The sequence below is a fragment of the Mauremys mutica genome, chromosome 9 (assembly GCF_020497125.1).
Source record: "Mauremys mutica isolate MM-2020 ecotype Southern chromosome 9, ASM2049712v1, whole genome shotgun sequence".
Classification (NCBI taxonomy): Eukaryota; Metazoa; Chordata; order Testudines; family Geoemydidae; genus Mauremys; species Mauremys mutica.
In genome coordinates, this window is record NC_059080.1 from 84086160 (window position 1) to 84108831 (window position 22672).

A 22672-nucleotide genomic window follows, 5' to 3' on the forward strand; every position below is an offset into this window, starting at 1 on the left:
GTCCTCAAACTTTTTGGTGGCTAAATTCTGCTCTTGGATCTGTACACATAATAAACCATGGGTGCATATGTCTAGACACCACAATCATCAGTGGAGACTGAATCTGGGACCTTCAGCACTAGTATAAAGTGCACTCCTGTGCAGTGGGTATGCACAGACCTTACACAGGACCTCTGCACTGGGGTAAATTTCATGCATCTTCTGCTTGTGCTAAAGGAGCTACTACAGTAGCACCTCAGAGTTATGACCACCTCAGGAACGGAGGTTGTTCGTAACTCTGAAGAAAATGTTATGGTTGTTCTTTCAAAAGTTTACAACTGAACATTGACTTAATGCAGCTTTGAAACTTTATTATGCAGAAGAAAAATGCTGCTTTTAACCGTCTTAATTTAAATGAAACAAGCACAAAGTTTCCATACCTTGTCAAATCTTTTTTTAAAATGTTCCCTTGTTTTTTTCAGTAGTTTACGTTTAACACAGTACTATACTGTATTTGCCTTTTTTGGGGTGGGTGGGTGTGGGGGTCTACTCCTGCCTGACTGCAGTTCCAAATGAGGTGCATGGTTGATCAGTCAGTTTGTAACTGGTGTTCGTAACTGAGGTTCTACTCTATTAACTTTCAGTCAGTAGGCTACTATACTTGGGCAAGACACTAGAGGGAGAGATGATCACACAGAAAGGCAGTGTATTATGCACATCAGGACCTTGCTGACAGACAGAATATGAGGATAGATTATAGCTCTAATTATTAAAGCACAGTCTTTGTGAAGAGTTCACAGTACAGCACTCGTATAACACAACACAGTAAAACTGCAAGGGTCTGCCATAAGAATATGTATAAAAGTGTACTCAGCTAATTTGGCTCTGGAAAATCACCAGTTTAGAATACCATTGCCAATAAGAGCAACATTTTTTTTTTAAAAAGTGAGGGGTAACTACAAGTTTACAATATTTAATAATGAACAATACATATGTTGGACACTGGCACCAGTTTAATATAGCAGCCTCTCTCATCTGGACACAGACTCAAGGTTCCAGGTACTTGGAAATGGATACAGCCACTTTAGGCTAGATCCACAAAGGGACTTAGGTGCCTAGCTGCCCCTTTAGATGCTTAAGTCCACACTTAGGTGCCACTGAAATCCTCAAAACCCCTGCTCAGATGCTGCCTAACCCTGCACTCACCTAAGCTCCCCAGGTGCCTAAGTTTCTGCTACTGGGCATGTGCAAAAGCACCGAAGGTAATACCACCAAGCTGCTCACTGCAAGCGAGGCATTCCCTGCCTCTCTTGCCTGTGGTGCCTGATCCAATAGGTATGTGCTGAGCACCCCTAACCCCCTTAAAGACAGCTTGGGGCAACCAGATCAGGACATTTTTGGGGGGTAGGGGCAAAGCAATGTGTCCACCCCCACCAGGAATACACAATAGGCCAGTGGTTTGGGCATGCAGCTGAGAGACAGGAGGCCTGTTTTCAAATCCCCACTTTGAGGTGGAGCTGTGCCTTGAGCCTTGGTTTCCCACATCCCAGGTGAGTGTCCCAACCACCTGAACATTAAAGGCTTTTATAAGTGAGATGTAGATCATCTTAGTCTTGTCCCTAGTAGGTAGCCGTCCACCTCACAAAATCACTATAGACTTCAGCATGGCTCAGTATGACTGGCAGGCTTTAGGAAAGTAGGTTTTTAAGGTAGATGCATTGACAGAGTGTGGGGGCAAATTTGCACAGTCCCTGCCCTCTTCATATACCACTTTCTTTAACTCTAAAGTGAGTCTCTCAGTGCCCCCCCCCATTTTTTTTTTTTTAAGAATAAAATCCACCAGTTGTATCAAACACAGATGGTGGAAGTGAATTTCTTTGGCAAAGGAAGGGAGTTATTGCAATTATTGACAGTGCTATGGCAGACTAGTAAAGCCGCAGGTTTCATACACAGTGCATAGCAAAGGAGTTAATGGTCAAGGATCACAATAAAAGGAAAATTCAAGAAAGATAGAACAATAACTAATGCTTTCCCAAATGCAAACACTGAACATAGGCTGAAATAGCTTTGTTCAGGTATCAGACGAGAGTAGGTTCTGAGTATTAATCCTGGAATAAATATGTAGGTCAGTGCCACCCGCAAAGCAATTCTGTGATCCAGTACTGGGTTTCTCAAATGCTTCTGGACTGTGGGAGAGCCCAGCCTTGCGGGAGGACTAGGATCACACAGATCCTGCTGCCATAATAGTAGGAGCAGGCTTAAAGAATAGTCCTGTCCAGGGCTCTAGACTGGCTCACTGCTAAGGCAACAGTGTCTCATGGATCACCTACCTACCTTCCCAATCACCACCCCACACCTTACCTGTGTCAGCTATGGTACTTGAATTTGTACATGTACAGTTAACAACACAGACAAATCCTTTTTCCTGGGCTCCTGATACAGGTCTAGCTGCTTCACAGTAGGTGAAGTGACTCGAGCTGCACGCCTGTAGAGCTCTGGAGTTCCCTTCTGTGATCTGCTGGCTGAGCGACAGGGAGGGTACAGGGCCTAATCTTAGTACCTGCTTTGAGAAATTCCCTTTAGCTCATGTGGTAGAGGCACAGAGAGGGGGTTTTTGGTAGCTGAAGGACCATCATTCTAGTTCCAGATCCCCACCTGTGTATGTATGAAAGACTTAACTGATAACTGATAGATTCATTACAGCAAGATTGTAGCTACAGGCTGAAGTGATTCAGCTTTCTGCTGAAGTACTTGATTGAGATAGCTCCAGGGCTATATTCCCTGCTCATGCTTACTGGTTCCTCCTCTACATTTGTAGTGGTCCCTTAGTGGAGTAAACCTCACAGTCTCTCTTTCTCCTAAGCAGCTGTTTCCACAACCATTTGGGTTCTTTTCTGCAAGGAGAGGCCTGTCTGCCTCTCAAAGCAGATGGAAAGGGGAAGGTAAAGCTTCACCATGTGACCAGCAAGTGCTCCTTGGAGCCCACTTTGAGAATTCCTGCTCCAGCATTGTACACGGTTTCACACTTAAAAGGACCATCATGAAACCTCTGCAAAACATTCACATCATTTCAGAGTACTCTAACCTGGAAGAGCGTTAGAAATGAGATCAGTGCAATTTAACTGAAGCGTGATCATTAATATTTCCTCTTACCACTTCAGTTTGATTGCAAGGTACAATTAAAAATCCACTAAATTTGATTTTTTTCCCCTTAGTACAGCAGTTGGATCTTTTAATTAAATCTTTCACTTAAAGAATCAATTCCATGAAGGTCTCAAAATGACGTAAGAAGCCTGTGCCCACACTCTTCTTTCTGTTTTAGATTTTCTGGTTTTCATTAGTATGTATGACCTATTATTCACAAAGAGAATCCAAGGTTTCTTCTAAGACACTATCTAGTCTCTGTTACTGTTCTGTTTCCAGATCACTATATGATAAAGCAACCAGCAATGCCTAAAATTTCCAGATCTATACCAGATTTGGAAGGTTGCTGTCTATAATAAAATGTAGATTATTCACAGATTCCAAATACAATTATTGTTGAAAATCAGAACTTAAAAGTTTTGTGGTTAGAGTTATGAGAACGTTTCACCACTAAAGCATATTCCCAATAACTTACATGGCAATGGTGGTGTACAGAGTTGAACACTAAGCCTTGTAAATGTTGTTTTAGGTTTTTCTTCCTTGACAAATATTTTGAATTAAGCTTCAGTGTTACTGAAACGCCTTAGAACATCATAAAAAGTTCTGCCTTGCTTGAAAGCATCTTGTATTTTTTTCTTTACTTGTCTCTGAAAATTCTTTGCTAAAAAGCAGAAGAAAGTGTGAATGAATCAATGCTAGGCATTCTTCAACAATGAGAGAACTAGTTCCTTGGTGACTGAAGGCATCAGACCTCTGAATTTGCTGAGGGAGTTTATCAGTTGAATTGAATACAGTATGGCATAGGGGAAGTGTAATGAAAATCATACACGGAATGGATAGTCATATGGATGCAGGGAACTCAATTATTTACCTAATTATGTAGTAGAAAGGGCCTATTTAATTTAAAAAAATGAAGAGTGTGGCCAATTGTGGACTGGCAGAGGCTAGTGTTTAACTTCTCTTTTTCCTTCATGTAAAACACAGACCAATAATTACAAATCTTTTTCAATCTATCACTGCAGATTAGATAAACAAGGATGCGAAGCATTGAAGAGTGCAGTTGTGAGGTTAGTTACATATATGAGTGAAAAGCAGTGTCATTCCTATCGCTCGCTTATGACTGCCTTACCCCTTCAGTGCCAATCTGAATGCAGCTTCAGCTATTAGAAGGGAAAGTTAAGAAATCATCAGTATTTGAAAAAACCGTAGGCAGGAATTTTAAACCTTAGAATTAACTATAATATGACTCGACCCTTCCATTTCAAAGGAGGGGCAGGTCATGTGAGACAGGACAATGTGGGAAACTTAATTATTATAACTATCCAAAACATACTTGCCGTGTTGTTCTTTTTGTTCAGCAAAGAACAGATCAGATCTTTCCCATTCCTTTTACATACAATCCTAATGATAATTACTAGAACTTTCTACTACATTAAAATGCAAGAGTTTGTTTTAAGTTCATCAGAGAAGAGGGAGAGAGCTGTTATAAATTCACTGTTCTTCTGTTTTGCTGCTATTCCTGAACTTCACCACCATAACTGTTATGTTATCAGGACATCCTCTATAAAATGACTGCAGAACTATACTCTTTGCACCAAAATGTGGTTCATCCAGGCGTTCCTTGATGAATCGAACAGCCTCTTCATTGCTGAAAGCATCCCACAGGCCATCAGATGCTAAGATCATGAACTCCGGCTGTAGTTTGTCCAGATCAAAGGTCAGAATATCTGGGTCAGGGATAACAACATTCAGATTTTTCAGTGGATAATCTCCTAGCGAGCGGGACATGGCCAGAATCCCCTGTACACGCCAGGAGCCATTAAAGCTTATGAAGCCACCTGCAATAAAACACAAATTCTGTTAAATTGCATCTCTCTGACTTACTGCTAGATTCACTGTAAAATCTGTGATATTCCCAGATAGAAACATTACATATCTCAAAAAGTAGAAGATGGCTGAAGTAAGATAAACATCAATACAATGCAGTGAAGAGTTAGATTGGGTCTACACATGAGACAGTGCTATTGAAATATCTGGAACATAACACCACAAACCTCCTTTCAAAAGGAAGCACAGTCTTGTGTTTTTTACTCAAATGAGTCTGACAAACTGTTGTGAACAGAGGTCTCCCTTATTCCAGTGAGCCTTGTGTCAGTCCTTACACAATACACTGAAAGTGAATGTCTTGATTCTGGTTTTACTAAAGCTCTTCTGCTTTTGTACAATTCACTAAGAGGTTTCCCCTCATTTGGAAGGATGTATGAAGGAAATGGAACATTGAAAACACTCGCAGCAAGACCAAAATCTCACTCTAAGGCACATATACAAAAGAATTTATGGACACCTTCATCAAGTTGTCTTGGGTGAGCTGTAATGATAATAACCCAGAACACTCTTGTTTTGAAAATAATGCTTGCTACAAACAGCAGCACCATCCTCAAAGCTAAGCATAATTCATGATCAATGGAGGGGGAAGAGAGGCAAATTATGGTCACACCAAAGTCAACGACAAAATTCCCCTTCTGACTTCAGTGTGGTCAGGCTTTGGTCCTTAAACAATAAGATTTAAAAAGGCAGTTTGCGTGCTAGGTAACTGTATAATGCTCAAGCACAAGGCATGGAACTAACAGATCAAGATTTATTTATATTTTAAGACACTTTTTGTTCTCTTTAAAATATGAGCATTAAAGTTATGGAAGTTCTTCATCCAAAAAAGAAAAATCAGTAAAATTGTCACTTTGTCTTCACTGTGGATGACATATGCATGAAAAATTCACATTTGATAAATGCAGTCATTTTTCATGATTTACAAATTGTCCAGAATTTTTTTTTTACACAAATTTGCTATTCAAAATTATATTTTTTGCCTTGCAAATAAATTCCAGCCTATTATTGCTTTCAAACTATTCACTGCAACTCACAACTGATTATTTGGATTTGCGTGACAGGTCACATGATTCCCCGTTCCCTAGTTGTATGACCTAATCTTTAAACTATTTCTGCTTCCACTTGAAACTGTATTTCAGTTAATGAGTAATTGATTCTTGGTTAAAACCCAAACTAAATTTATGTGAACATCAGTTTGAGCAGAACATTTTTGCCTGAATGTTTGCAAAGTGAATAATGAGGGGCATGAAGGAAAATTCTATTCAGAAGTCTCAAATATTTGTGCATAATTCTCACTCGCTGCCCACCTCTATTGAAGACTTTTAAAATGGAGTCTCAATATTAAGACATGCACAGTTCCCAACAGTGGGAATTTCTAAGACTGTATTTGAAATACCTTTTCAAACATGCAGTCAACCAAACCCTGGGCAGTTGCTATATGCAATTGTACATTTCTGAGTGGCCTCTTGGAACGACATGTAGCCTGTGCACTTATTTGCCTTTGCAGAAGATCCAAAGGACAAACTGGCGGAAAAAACATGACTACAAGAGAGCAAATAGTCAGAATGTAGTCTTGTGTGTTTTGGGATGATAGGAAAAGGATAAATTTGCAATACATGACAGTTAATTTTAGAGCAGGCCATACACCTGTAATTCAAGGAATGCATTGCCTGCATCTTTTATTATGCTTACAGAAAAGACATCTGATGCAACAGACTCATTTTATCTACTTATTCGAATTTTTACAGCCAGAACCAGCAGCGGCTCTAGGCATTTTGCCGCCCCAAGCACGGCAGGCAGGCTGGAGGTACGCCGAAGCCGCGGGACCAGTGGACCCTCCGCAGGTATGCCGCCAAAGGCAGCCTGCCTGCTGCCCTCGCAGCGACTGGCAGAGCACCCCCTGCGGCTTGCTGCCCAAGCATGCGCTTGGCGTGCTGGTGCCTGGAGCCGCCCCTGGCCAGAACTGATGGATACAAAATGATTTTTTTGCTGTCTTTGTAAAGCAATGACTGAAGTTTTTCTATGGCACATGTTGTATACCACAGGGCTAGATGAAAAAGTATTTTTTACTACTTTTAATGTTTTCTTTGTTTAATCATGCAAACAAAATACTTAAAAATTCTCATTAAAACGAAATATTCTGCATCTCTAACTGTTACTGATGAGGAATAATCCCTATTTACAGAAAAAAGATTTTGGCAACAATACAAAATTTTGCTTTTTAGACAGCTCAGTTCAAAGGATTATAATGTTCAAGGTGAATAACTTGCGTTTACATCAGTGACAGTCAATTTGTGGCTCCAAAATTGCATGTGGCTCTTCACAACCCTAAATGGAATTCTTTCAAGGCAAGCATCTAATTTGATGCTTCGCAGCCGATTCTACTTGGGTCTCTGAGCTTCCATCAACATAGCTAACCAAAAATCCCCTATTCCAACTGAAAATCCCCTTCTGTCAGGCGGTAGTGGTTGTAGACTGCATTTATGCTACAGGGCTATACCACCATAGCCATGCCGGCATAGTCTCCATAGTGTAGACCTCTGGTTCTCAACTAAGGGTATGCGAACCCCTGGGGTACACAGAGGTCTTCCAGAAGGTACATCAACTCATCTAGATATTTGCCTAGTTTTACAACAGGCTACATAAAAAGCACTAGCGAAATCAGTACAAACTAAAATTTCATACAGACAGCAACTTGTTGATACTGCTCTATATTCTAGAGACTGAAATGTAAGTACAATATTTATATTCCAATTGATTTATTTTATAACTATAAGGTAAAAAGAAGAAAGTCAGCAATTTTTCAGTAACACTGTGCTGTGACGCTTTTGTGTTTTTATGTCTGATTTTGTAAGCAAGTATTTTTTAAGTGAGGTGAAACTTGGGGGGTACGCAAGATAACTCAGACTCCTGAAAGGGGTACAGTAGTCTGGAAAGGCTGAGAGCCATTGGTGTAGACATATCCTAAGTTGTGATCAAGTTCCTGTGACTTAAGCGACACATTAGTTCTAAACTATGTGGCAAAGACCCCAGCATTATGCGGCATCTCACTCCCAAAACCCGTTTCTCCCCTCTCCTAGTCCAGTCAGTCTTATGTTACCGGTATTTACTTTGGTATTAGATATAGTTTATTTTAGGCAGCTCCCAAAATTTGTACTTTCAAAGTGCTGCAAGGTTTGTTCTGACAATGAAGAGCAGCAGTGAAGGACTTGTCAGGAGAATATGGAGGTTTCATTGTTAGGTAGGAAACACCAGGAGGGTTTAGCTCACAGGAAGCTGTGAGGTTGTTTTGGGAGCCAGCTGAGGGGTTTGGCATCAAGGAGAGGATTCTTTCCCTTCCGCTTTTGGCTATGAATAGAGAGGAGTCTACACTGAGGTGAGAGGGAGGGGGCTTGAATTCCTCATCCCTCACTCCAGCAACCCTTGACCCACCCCAGTCCTCTCCCACCGCAGTGTCTGCCACTACATACAAAAGTGACAGATCAGGTGATATTTGTCACCTCAGTGTTAACATGCCATTGAGATGCACAGGAAAGTTAACATTTTCTCTGAGCCATTGTTGCAGGCTATTGTTTGCAGACTAAGGCAGAGATTACTGCATCAGTTTATACCAGGTTCACATTCTGATGGTTGTCTTCTCCGCCCCAGGGCTAGGGACTTAACTTTTAAGTGAAATCTCATCCTGCAACACAATTATGCAGCTGCATAATTGTATTACACAGGAGGCCCCTGACTGTGATACTGCCTTCTAATGATGGAATGTGATGAGGAAAAATTGTAATTCAGCATCATGATGTGGTTATTTTGTGTCTTTCTGTAATTGCATTTGATAAGACTAACTGTCCACCTCTTCAAAGGCAATATCATGGTTTTAAATCATTATAAATGTATTAGCATAAAAATCTTATGATCAGTTAATGGAAAAATGGAGCAAAGTGGGGGTAACAGATATATTATGGTATTGCTATAGACTTCATAATTACCATTTTAGCACCCCGTGTCTATGTTATATTTATTGTAAATATTAAAATCTCAAGGGTTGTTAAGCAATATGTAAAAGTATCTAGCAGTTGTATGGATTGGTGTCTGCGTTGTTAATAGCACTGTCTACATTATAAAAGCAGAAGGTTATATTAATCATGATAATAAAAATGGGACAACACACAATAGAGAGGAAAACACATTAAGTTATTAGGCTATCAAGAGTATTTTTTGTTGAGTGGCAGAGAGCTAGAACATTAATCTTTCTAATGAGACCTGTTCTTCTGAAGATAAGAAAAAAAATCAAGAAGTTCAATGTCCCTGTGTAGACAAGCCCTTAGAGACGATCTAGGCCAAAAACACAGGAACAGGGAATTATCAGAACAGACCTTTAGAGTTTTAAAGTTTATTAGAAATCTTGGCTAGCTCTTGCATCTGCTCCGTTCTGGAGTTCTGCTCCAAGTAGACTTGCCTAGCATCCAGAGAAAAAGGTATTGGTATAATAACAACAACAATTATAATTATAATAAAATCTGAAAATGAAAGGAACTCCAACCAAAAGGAAATATGTCAGAAAAGCCTAAACTCTTGGCTAATCGTGCTCAGAATAACCACAGTGTGCTCCACTGAAATTCAAGATTGGGGGTTAGAAAAGGAAGGCACAGTCTATGGAAACTGTTCTTTTATTGCAATACTTTGGTGGAGGACACACTACACAGATGGGTTTGCCATTAAGATCTTCTCAATATCCCCTTATTACTGCCAGATATTTGCCTTTTCTACTGCCATTACTGAGAGAGTGTCCTGCATTTAACATTAGGTATTACTGCTGCTGCAACTGTACTTTGCGGATAAAGAGGACTTTGATATTAACTGGGTTCCCTAAAGGCCCACAATCACAGCCAGTACTGAAAGAAAAGGCATCAGGAGAGAGGGCTCTATTGAAAATAGACCCAGTAGCCCCTGGGAGCACTATGAAACATGGTAAAAGACAAAACAAATCCATAACTAACATTCATCCTCATAAAATGAAAGGAATGGAGAATGCAGATGTCTGGTACACATTTAGAAAAACAGGAATGGGAGGGAACAATAATAAATACAGTGCTAATAGAATCCATTCTGAAATCCCATTTTATGGTGGGAAGTTTCTAGGGGCTTTTTAAGAAGTGGGAAGAGAACGGTCTCAGGAGACTGCAAGCTCCACTCCCTGGTGATAATACTGAGCACTTATCACAGTTTTAATTCACAGATCTCTAAATGCTTTACAATGGGGATAAGCATTATCATCTCCATTTTACAGACAGAGAAACTAAGGCACAGCACAGAAGTGCTTGTGCTAAGGCCAAACATCAGTTCAGTGATAGCATTTTAGGAACGGAAGCCAGGTCTCCTGACTTCCAGTCTGCTGCTCTGTTAAATGTACTATCCTGCCTCCCTAGGCCACCATAACAAAGATGCGATTGGCTGCCTGTTTAAGATACAAGAGTTACAGGTATGGTAATTTCCTGCAAAACCTTACTGAATTAAGTTTAAGTATCCTTGGAGTCTATTGTATTAAATGAATGATTTATGTATTAGTGTCGGCCAAGACTGTGTGTAACTTCTGTACGGGGTGGGGGAAGGCAATGTGAACTCTGGGAAGTATTTTGAACTTCAAAGGACGGTACTGCATAATGTGCCAAACAAAAATGAACTTTTGGACAAAGCGGTGTCAAGAGGTTTGCCTGGGGAATCTCTAAGGGAAGGTGAATGCAAGTTCCCCACCTCCGTTTATGCAAAAGCCCAGCCTTTTGCAGCTATGCCCTGAGAAGGGGACCAATGTCTACTGATTACCTGTTCCTAGAGTATCAAGTTCAAGGGACCAGCTACATAAAGGAAAGATTGAGCTATTCAGGGGGGTGCTAATTCTCAGCTGGGGCTGGTATGAATTTGTAGCCACAGAAAAACTTCTTAGCGTCTGAAGGACTGACTCCTACCAGAGCCCTTGTTGAAGTTGGGCTGATCTCTGGTAAGCTTATTAGCATATGGGTAGGTTATTTTTTGTTTTTAATGTTTTCTCTGTTATGCTTCCACCATAAGAATAAATGTGCTTGCTTAGGAAGAGCTGTGTAGCTGCAGACAATTACAGCTGTTCATAGCTTTCCGAAAGGCAGCAAAGTACAGATGCTGGACTGTTTAGGCAGTCTTGCTTACTAGGAGTATCATAGTGTAGGCAGGGAATTGTGCAGCCTGGAAAAATCCCTGGTCAGGAGGGAGAGATGTGGGTTTCCACCCAAGAGAAATGACAGCTGAGGAGCTAGGAGCCTACAGTGGGTGCCCTTGAGAATCCACGGTGGGTGAATACAGGTGCTGTTGCCTTAAACTATGACAATGATAATCGCTAAATGATGGGTGTTGTCTAAGAGCAAAAATTCATTAGAATGAGGCTCTGAGGCTTATTTTTCTTTAAAAGACAAAGGGTTAAGGAAGATGGAAAAGGTAGATTTGAGCAGCACAAATGCTAGAGACAGAGAATGCTGTCATGGGGTCAATGTGACTGGAGGTCTTTCAAGTGCTGAGACATCAGCATCCCTTGTTATAAAACACCACCCCTGGGAAGATGCCTCTGTCATACAGGATGATTATGATATCCCAAGACAGATGTAAGAGGAGTGGATGACAAGGATGGGGAAGGCACTTTTCTATCAGCAAATTTATTTTCTGCAATTTGTTTATCTAGTTTTCTCAGGTAAGGGATGAGCAATTCCAAGAAGGGGTTATAATGGTTTAAAACAAGCATGTCTACTGTATCTTTGTGAATACTCAAGCGGCTGAAAAACTGTAAGGAGCATCTGCAAGTTTTTGTTTTCTCAGGACAATGAACAAACAAAAAATGCTTGTGCTCATTTACACAGGAATACAGGAATTGGATCAGATCCAAGGTCCATCTAGTTCAGGATCATGTCTCTGACAGTGGCGGCCAACAAATGCTTCAGAAGAACGTAATAATGGCCCACTGGGTCAGACCAGTGGTCTATCTAGCCCAGTATCTTGTCTTCTGACAGTGGCCAGTGCCAGATGTTTCAGAGGGAATGAATTGAACAGGGTAATTATTGAGTGATCCATCCCCTGCTGTCCAGTCACAACTTCTAGCTGTCAGAGGTTCAGGGACACCCGGAGCATGGGATTGGGAGAAACCCTGCAATAAGCAGAGGTGAGACAGTCTGACCCTATGAAGATCTCATTCTAATCCTAATAGTTAGATTGGTTTAAACTCTGAAGCATGTGGTTTTATCTCTATTCCAATACTCTTTGTTAGCATTTAATATTTAGTCCTGCCTTGAGTGCAGGGGACTGGACTAGAAAACATATCGAGTACCCATCCAGTCTACGATCCAATTCTATGATTAACTAATGTAACTGGATATTCTTGTTGTCCATACAAATGTCCAATTCCTCAGTCTTTAATTCTTGGCCTCAAACTACATATCTACCCTAAAAGAATATATACCACTCACTAAATATGAAACATCTTCCTAAACCCTTCATGACTGTGGTTCAGAACTCAAGTTATTATCACACAAGTGTTATGTTCTGAAACCTCAATTCCAGCTGGCATCCTTGATAGTAGCTTCAGTAGAGGTAGTAAGGTTCAAATAGGTTATGCAGTCTCAACTGCCCTCATTCCTAGAGGTGGTCTCTTGCTGCAAAGGTTGTTGGTGTTGTATGGAGAAGCTTGCACTGCTGCTGCCACTGATTAACCGGTCTGTGGAAGTAAGCAACCGGGTACATTGGACAGGACACTCAATGGAATATCAGGAGACTTGGGAGCTATTGCCAGCTTTGCCACTGACTTGCTAAGGAATCCTGGACAAATCGCTGACTCTGCCTCTGTTTCCCCATGTGCACTTTGAGATCTATGGCTGAGAAGTGCTATATAAGTGCTCAATATTCTATACCATGGAAATGTCATTCTCCAAGATGTCAACTTGGCAAACTTTCAGGAGCATACATACATGAAAAAAAGAATTGTCTATTATCTACAGAATAAATCATTAAAGAATGCCTTATTTGAACTGACAAGACAAGTTTATAATCTTACCAGCTCTTTTAATCCTCTTTCTCTCCTTCAGTTGATAGGGTTTGTGATCATGTGACAAAGGGATAGCATTTCCATCCTTATCACACAGGACTCCCCGTGAATCACCAACATTGGCCACTGTAAGTTCTTTATCTGATAGCAATGCAATCAAACAGGTAGTACCTGAAAAAGAAGGGGGAGAAAAAGAGGCAAGACAATGAAATAAACATCACCACTAGTTACACTGCAGTGTCCTCCCTTGTTATCTGTACTCAGCAGCCATAGGGAACAGCAGCAGCACATGTATCTGACTGAAACATCTAGTACTTTGATGACAATCTATTCAATGGGATTGATCAAATGTGTCAGTCCATTTTGTCTAACAATATTTTTAGTCTATCAGATTTTAACTCTGATGTACTGGGGGAATGACCCCGTAATCCCAGCCTAGCATCTCTCATCTGCTTTGTCGTTTAGACATGTTTAAAATGACTCTATATCATAAAGCTGCTTGGAAACAGAAACTTCTTCCAGGATATAGCTTGTATATTTCTCTCATTGGATGATGGGTAAAATCGCTGTTAAAAAATAAGGTGTCTGTTGCTCAGATCTGATAAAATTCACTAGCAGGAGAATGTGCTCCACATTAAGAAAGGCAGAGAGAAGTTTGGATAGGGGGAAATCGGTTCCCAGTCTAGGCCTGATATCTGTCTTCTCTTGCTGGTCAAGGAAAGTAATAGAGAAAAGTTCTCTCAGCACAACAGCCTAGTAACAGCCTAACTGAATGGCAGCTACTACTTAAAAAAACCCGCATTCATAAAATAAATCTGGTCGAAGTATAACCTTCTGGATGCCTTTACGGAAAGAACAGCTGTCAAATTGGGAGCTTATGTACATCTGGCATCAGCATTAGATGTAAATAGGTTGTACATCCTCTGCAGGGAGCTATCAGGGTACGAAGTATGATTTAAGATAGTGGTAAGGGCGAACTTGAGGATATGTTGCACTGTATATTCGATGACAAGACAAGAGCAAAGTGGCTAAGGTCACTGTTAGTAAATAAGAGTTTTGAAGGGTATAGTATGTTGGTTGTTGTATCAAATAAATAAGGATACCCAGGTATTGTGGCTCATTTGTCCATTCAGTAGAAATGAAAATGAAAAAAGGCCAAGTTTAATCAAGCCACTATTTCATGTTTTCCATTTTTCCAGTTTGGAATCTGATTAACTTGATTTTATGTATAAGGTTTTATATACACATTGTATCTTGTATTAGTTTGAGGAAGGCAAAAGCCAAATATAAAGTCAAACTGAAATAATTGTGTGACCTGGAGGCCCAGACGAGTTATCTATATGAAAATATGAAGTTTTGTAACAAAAGGTAACTTCAAAATTGTCATTACATTAATGCTTATTGCTTATGGATCACAGTTGCACCTGGACAAGATGGTGTAAATGCTCCAAAACACTTAAGAGTCACAGAAATAAAACAAGAATTTGAGTTTATAAAAAGAGCCTGCAAAATAAATAAAAATGAACAACAGTTTGCAGTCATGAACCCCACAACCTAGCTGTGAGCTAGGTAAATATTATATTATCCATTTTTGCACTGTTGCACTTTCAGTTTGGTTTGCACTATTTATTTAAAGGTTTACTTTTTGTTGCTTAGTCAGATTGTTTTGGTAAATGTATTTTCAAACAAAAAGCAATTGTTAGTTATCCATCAGTTCAATTCAAACCTTATTTCTGGGCTTTGTTACTGTTTCATAATAAAAACCGTTTATAATCCATGTTAGTCTATTATGATTCATCACTGCATGTAATATAAAATCTTTTAAATACAGCTCAAATAATCACACAATTTTACAAAAATATATAATTTCCCACTTCCACCATCCATAAGCAATACTGCACTGCTCACAATCTACCCCCATCTTTCCCTCCACAGATTAGCATGTTCAAGATAGAGAGACTCAAAATACAAACAATAGGCATCCCAAACAATATGCCGCAGGGTGTGAGTGTTCTCTATGGGGCACCTTACTGTCTGCTTAAATATTGTGGGGTATCAGAGGGAACAATGATGGTAAACATTCTGGAGGTGTATCAGTTGTTTCTGTTCCTGCATTTCTGTCCCTTTTCCCTAAACTCAGTCTCTTGAAATTGGAGGTCAGAAAAAAAACCCCAAAAAACTGATACCTCGTAAGTCATCCTAACTACAAAACATACTTCTCTGCATGACAATTGTTGATAATCCCTTCCCTACTTTCCTTTGTGCACTATTTCAGTATAGCTGGCAAGGATATATGCCTCTCTTCTAGACACCTATTGTGTTTTCATCTCTGGACAATATGACAAATACTCATGTACTAGCAAGTTCTGTTTCAGGCAAGATATATTTTACAGAATACTTCCAGACAAACTGCTCTGTGGAAAGAGAATATCCTCAAATTACTGAACAGTATTTACCTATTTCAGATGCCTATGACATTTATAAACACATCAGAAGAAGATTATTTTTAGTACAATGATTTATCAATATAAATAAAATTACTCCAGCAAAAACTAACAATGAAAAAATAGCAGATAAACATTAAAACATCACTGAACAAACCAGCTTTTCTGAGAGAGAGAAGCATATTCTTGGGATTTGCTTTAATTCTTGATGAAAGGCCCTATTGTACTGTTAACTGAAAATATCCAATGGACATGGGAGCAAAAGCTGTGATACTTCAAGCCTTCCACAATTTGTGCTTCATAAATTGCTGGAGAGAGTGATTATATGGCTAGAACATCCATCAAAACAAATGACAACAATGTAAATCGCCAGTCGGGAACCCAGAGATGCAACAAAGAAATACAGGAAGGCATGGCTATCCACCTTCATCATCAGGCCCAGGGTTCTTAATATTCCTCATCCACTCACACAGGTGAGAGTGGTCAATACTGATGTGTCATCCCAGTTCCATCATCTTTTTGAAAATTGAAATGTTATTCATTTCCAATATTTAATTGATAGTATAAAAGCTGCACAAAACTAAAACCAACAAAGAAAACACGTTCTGTTTTTTCTTCTTTTCCATCACTACAATATATTGATGGTCATATACATTTGAACTCTAGCTTTTTAAAAATATTGCCCTGCTTTAAGGGACTTTAGACTTGCTATCACAATTTAATGAATATTTTAAAGGAGCAAGCAAGCAAGCAAACAAGCCTTTTTTAATGTTCATTTACATACTTCCAAAGAAAGTTCCTGACATGTAGCTGAGACTACAGAGTACTGCTGAAATTAATTTAGTTTCACATCAACACAACCCATACTCCAGTATCATTTAACAGTAAATAAAATAAATTCCATGGTTGCTTTCTTTTTTTTTTTTTAACCCAGGTCAAAAAAGTGCAAGCTGAATTTTCACCTGTTAGCTAATTTATATCTGATTATTCATAAGAGTGAGGTTTTTACTATCTCACATAATAGAGACTAACAAGGAAAAATAGCGTTAGCTGGGAAAAGTCAGGGATGGGCGGTATCCAAAATCTTTCATAACTTTTCTGACGTATTTATTTATCTACATTAGAAGGAGTATGGTGCATAAAGGGATCTCGATAAAAATGGATCTCAGAAAACACAAACCACTTCTACAGCACGTATATGCCCATCCTTATGTGGATCACAGGAAAATAGATAAACCAAACCCTCACAGAAATGGGGCAGGCAAATCAGGAGGGCTGCACATAGGAGAAGCACACCTGCAATTATGGAATTTGCCTGTAACTTCTAGGACTATTTAAGGTAGATAGCTAATGATGCAGAACCACTATGCAGCCAAAAGGAGGAGGTGGAGGGGAACAGCTACTCTACATAGCATGTTCCATGGAGAAACCACAACTTAGAACATAAAGCCCATATGTTACTGCTGCACTGTGGTCATATGCGGCCAGTTAGTAGCAGGGAAGCTGCTTCTTGTGAGCAGAGGGCAACAGGATGATCTAGCCATGCTGCCAGTGCCAGGGAGGGGACCGTGGGAGCTGCATGGAGCCGGTAGGTGGGTTATATAAAATGAAGTTCTGCAAGAAGTTCCTGATGGCATGTCCTACAGATGTTGGTCTAGTGGGAATTTGAGATCATAGATTTAGCAATGCTAACAAGCCTGCTTCACCAAGGGCTCATATCATGGCTTCTCAAGACTACATGGAGTGCTTTCAAAGCAGGATTTCCCCACCTGAATCTTTTTAAACAAAAGATTTTAAACCAAAGATTCAGAGAATTCATCAAACTAGAAGTCCTATACATCCAACTATTAGCAGTGACTTCAGGCCTCTGTGCCTTGACTTCTGCAGAGATGAATAAGGATTTGAGCCTATGTTCTGGGGGTTTTAAATCTAAATCCTTATAATGTCAGTGACTTGCTGTGTGCTTGTCCATATCAGGAATTACAGTGTTTCAGTGTTGCAATCCCTGTGTTCATACTTGATAATGTCATGACTGGTATAAGTAAAATATTCTGTTTAGATGCACTGTATTGGTTCTCAAGGATGACTTTTAAAATAAGGGTCTGGTCTGCACAGCTTCAACGTGGAAATATTTTTCACTATACAGTTGGTTATATAATTTTTTTGCAGCTGACTGAAAGGTTATAAAACTAAGTGGGAACAGCTTCCAGTTTGTTGCTAAGAAAAAAATGTTAATTTTAGTATGATGAGAAGCACAGTCAGGAAAATAACTGAAGTACTTTCCTCACAGATTGTATTTTCTAAATGGACAACCTACCTAATTCTCAATTACTGAGGGACAATCTCCATGCATTGTTATATTTTGCTTTCCACAACCAAATCTCTGTACAACTTTTCATGAGTGATGTACCTGAGTATTCGGATTCTAATATCTAAACTGTATTGTTAAATCTATTCACCTAAATTTGGATTATTGCTGATTATGTATTCTATGTATCATATGACTTTAAAAACAAACTTTGTATTTGTGGATAATCTAAGCACTATACCCAGATGTACAGACACTCTTTTCTCAAATTATGTACTATATAATTTTTTTAACAGTTTTAATAACATTTTTGAGAGTTCACCTAATTACAGTATATATAGAGAAGCCTCTCTTATGCAAAAACCCAAGGAGCCAACAAAAATCAGTTGCCTGGCAGAAACATTCTTTAACTAAAAGTCAAACAAAATTGTACTGAAATCACTGAGTTTATTTAAAATGGACACATTAAAAGGGCCAGTCGTAATCTACGGGATTGAGCACCATGCAACCTGTATTCTATTACCAACTCTGCCACATGCTCACTGCATAGCTTCAACTTACCTGATCTTATCTGTACCAGGTATGAAAAATTTCCCACAAGTGCAGCTGCATTAGTGGTAGCAATGCTGATAGCACTAACACAGACAATGCACCAGTGGCTACTAGTGTTACTGTGTTGTATTGACCTGATTTAAGCAGATTTAGAGGACTCTGATTTAAACACCAGCACCTTCTGAGAGCACTGTCTGTACTAGCATTTTCATCATTACTTACCACCAATGGAGATACACCAGTAACAACAACGGTGGGAATTTTTAAAAAAAAGCCTAGTATGTATACAGTCTTAATGATTCATTTATCTCTATTTGTAAATTAGGGATGATGATCCTTACTCATATTTGTGAAGTTATCTGAGATCTATGAATAAGTGTTCCTGTTAAATATTACTATTATTATTACTGCTTAAGGTGATAGGGATTTGCCAGCTGGAGCTAGCCCTTAGTATAGGATAAGATTGCTACCTTTCAGGACCCTGGGTAGCAAGCCTGTTAGTCTGCAGTTCAAAATGAAGGATGAAAACTATTTTGGCACAGTGCAGTTGTTCATTCAAACTAAAAAACAACGTACAGCAAGTTTGAGGTCACTGAATTCTCTGCCTGAACAACAGTTTATCAGTTTTTCAACTGCACAAAGCTCCTTCTGAATAAGAAAATTAAGGCAGGAGACTACACCCTCATGTACCCTCATTTACTTCCTGTGACAGAGGTACAAGAAGTAAGTAAAGTGCTGTCCGACTGCAGGGATCTAGAGAGTCCTGAAATCTGGTGACTGCCTTTTTGGATATGCTCCTAAGACCTAACAAAACATATTCTTTTACATTTTTAAAAGCTTTGTTTTCAAGCCAAATATGGTGGAGCAAAGGTAAAGGTCAAATAACCTGTCTGCACTGAAAATAAAGCTGAAAAGGACTCATTGCATCTCAGGAGTGAAATCCAAAATAGCAACCAGATGTAACAGGACTCACAAACAGTACAACAGCTGGTATTATCTGTACATTTGTCACACTTTTACAATTATTTTTATTTTCAGAGTTTCTAGAGTAACACAGGAAGTAATTGAAAGGTGAGTGGATAGCATAAAACCTCAGTTTTTAATCTTAGTTGCCTTCTTAGTTTGACATTTGCAACAGACTCCATTGTCTCTCATGTGAACAAAATTATCTTGATGCTCAGCAAATAACCTTCCCCTTTTCTAGTGATGCTAACAGAACATATATTTTTTCCCATTGACTATGTAAATAAGGTAAAATGAATACCATCAGGTGTACAGAAACCTGAAGAATATACAGGTAAGAAAAATATTACAGATGACACTCTGGAGATCAAGATATTTACAAAGAAAAATATTTCATAAATGTAATTTTTGTTTAGCATTTGTAATTATGGATGTAACTATTAATATAGCCTTACGGTATATATGTGCTATGTGAGCGTGAGAGAAAAGACCTGAAGACAGGATATAATTTCCAATTTGATTTATGAAAGTTTAGTAGTTTCAATCTTTACCACACTGCCTGAATGATGGCTGAGTTAGCACTGAATCCCTGACCTCACCATGCACCCTGTCATTGCATGAGAAAGCACTTATTTTACTTTGTTTTCTTTTCCATCTATTTTATTTCATTCGTTTAACCTTGTATAGAGGTAAAAAACATTGTGCTCATCAGTTGCATCCAGATTTAATGCAACTGCACAGTGGAAAATTCCCAACATAAAGGGTCTGAAATTGAGAACATGTTGTATTAGTCCCTAGTTACAACCAGCTGTGCAGTTTAAAAAGAAATCACCAGGAAATTGAAACACTGTAGTATACCGGCTGCATAGACAATTTTTTTTAATGGAATAAGATTTCTACAATTAGAATTTAGAGTTAAAAGTGCAAATGGTAAAAGTCAAGGATGCACTGACTCTACTGGGTTTTACATAATTATTTTGTCTAAAGAAGAAAAATTAATCAGAAAATAAGAGAAACCTGGTTAAAAGTAATTACATAATACAGGCAAGATCCAACTCCCTTTACAGTCCATTGAAGGATTCCCATTTGCTTCCTTGGGAGTTGGATATGACCCTATATGGGTGTACAAAGTGGGTCAGGGTATTTGCAACTGGATACAATGCTTTCCATCTTCATCAGGTCATTGGTTTAGTCTCACTCTGATGAATAGTCATTGCCAGCTGAAGGCTGTTCAGTGGGCTATGAAAAATGAGTTGGTGTTGTAAGTCCAGTATCTATTGGACAAACATCCACACAGTTAAATAAATAAAATCAACCACCAGTCAGAACTGGCACAGTGATTAGCAGTCTCAGCAGAAGGGCTACAGTTTGACTGATTCTGTAGATTTCCTCTCAGGACTAGGTTCAGCTTTAGGCATTGTATTTTAGTGGAGAAATGCAAAGAATTGTGCACCAGTTACCTTTCTTGGGAACAAAGTCCTTTTTTTAAAGCATAGAAGTTATACACCCCAGTTTTATACATTTCTTTGCACTGCCACTGCCTGGGTTCTAGGACGTCTATGGTTAAAAAAGAGGACTTTATTCACAATGTATGTCCATGTAGCTTTTTTCATGGACGCTATATTCACCTTATAAAGAAAAATATTGACAAACTAAGACCTTATTTTATTGTTATGGCAACTAATGTTCCATAAATTACTATAATCAAAGAAATGTTACTGAACAGTTTGCTTTATATTCCCTTTATTGATGCTCTGAACAGTCCTTTTAATTTCCAAATCTGCCGAGGAGGAGCAGCATCAGCACCCGCCATTGTTTCATCGAGGTGAAAAAAATTAACAAAAAAAAGAGAGAAAACGAAATTGGGCCATATGGGAAAAAGAATAAAGCAGCATAAGATTGACACAGATAAATATGGAGAAGAGCACAGAGTGAATCTAAAAATAGTTGAAGGTGCCCCCTCTTGCTAACAGGATTTCTCGTTTGGATATATTCACTGAAGGATGTTATGGGGGCAGCTAAGAGATGATGTAGCTGATGCAGGCAGAAAGGGACAAAGTGGAGGTCCGGGACCAACATCTATATACAAAAGTAATTCCAAAGGCTGAATTCAAAAGGAGCAGCGAAGGACTGGAACTTAGTGAATAACAATGTGGACAAGGCTAACACTCATTGACAATCACACAACAGGAAAGATTAAATAAGTAGATGTAAAATGAGGACTAAGTTCTTTGGGACAGGGACTATCTTTGTTTTGTGCTAGGTGCTGTATAAACACTGAAGTCATGGACCAGGACCCTAAGGCACTACAATAATACAAATACCACCACCACCACCAAGACTACAGCAACTGTGTAAGGCTGTCCAGACAGCTTTAAATATCAGCTCTTTATTTGATCTGCAGCCCTGGATCAACTTTCTCACTCCCCAAAAGAGCTATTTGCTTTACTTGATCTTCTCCAAATGCTGCTCTCTCTCAGATCAATCTCTTGCTGCACTTCTCCTCTCTGACCATAACCACCTTGTTGGAGAGACACAGTGGGTGAGGTAATATCTTCTATTGGACCAACTTCTGTTGGTGAGAAAGCAAGCTTTTGAGCTTACACAGAACTCTTCTTCTGGCTACAAGTGAAGAAGAGCTCTATGTAGCTTGAAGGCTTGTCTCTCTTACCAACGGAAGTTGGCCCAATAAAAGATATTACCTCACCCACCTTGTCTCTCTAATATCCTGGGACTAACACAGCTACAACAACACTGCATACATAACCACCTAGTCTCTTTCAGCATCACCCATCACCCCCAACTTACCCTCTCACGTCACACTTCCATGATGACCTCTCATTTGCTCTCAGCATTCTCCTCCCTGTGCTCTCTTCTTTCTTCCATTGATATGGTTGTTGATTTTCTCCAGATGTCATTCCTCTCCACCACTGACTCTTTTGCCTCCCTCTCATCCCTTCCACCAACCCCCAGCCTGGCTAACCCGCAATATTCACTTCCCCTGCTCCTGCCCCTCACTCTGTGGAGTGTCTCTGGTGGAAAGCCCGTGACCGTCTCCAACTCAATTGAATCCCACCTGCCTTTTCGCCGCCTTTGACTCAGCCCTGAAGCCCTCCCGATCTTCTGCCTCGACTTCTCTCTGTGCACAGGATCTTGCTGATCTCTTTCCTCTTCTACAACCGTCTCCTCCTTCCCTGTCACAGACAGACATTTCTTGTCTGCTCTCCTGTTCTAATGCCTCCACTTGTGTCAGTGACCCCATCCCAACCATCTCCTCCCTTATTCTTCTCCTTAATCTCTCACTCTCTGCTGGCTCATTCCTTTCACAATAGAAACATT

At 39.5% G+C, this 22672-nt stretch overlaps 1 protein-coding gene across 2 annotated transcripts in view; it reads right to left on the bottom strand.

Moving 5' to 3' along the window:
* Nucleotides 1–448: 448 nt before the first annotated feature.
* Nucleotides 449–22672, bottom strand: part of PPM1L (protein phosphatase, Mg2+/Mn2+ dependent 1L) — a 174358-nt gene continuing 152134 nt past the window's right edge. For both annotated transcript variants that reach the window (XM_045031577.1, XM_045031578.1), the window contains exons 3-4: nt 13076–13237; nt 449–4961 (exon numbers count right to left, since the gene is read on the bottom strand). In XM_045031577.1, the coding sequence (XP_044887512.1) occupies nt 4615–4961; nt 13076–13237 (509 nt within the window). In that variant the 3' untranslated portion in view covers nt 449–4614. The remainder of the gene's footprint in view (nt 4962–13075; nt 13238–22672) is intronic.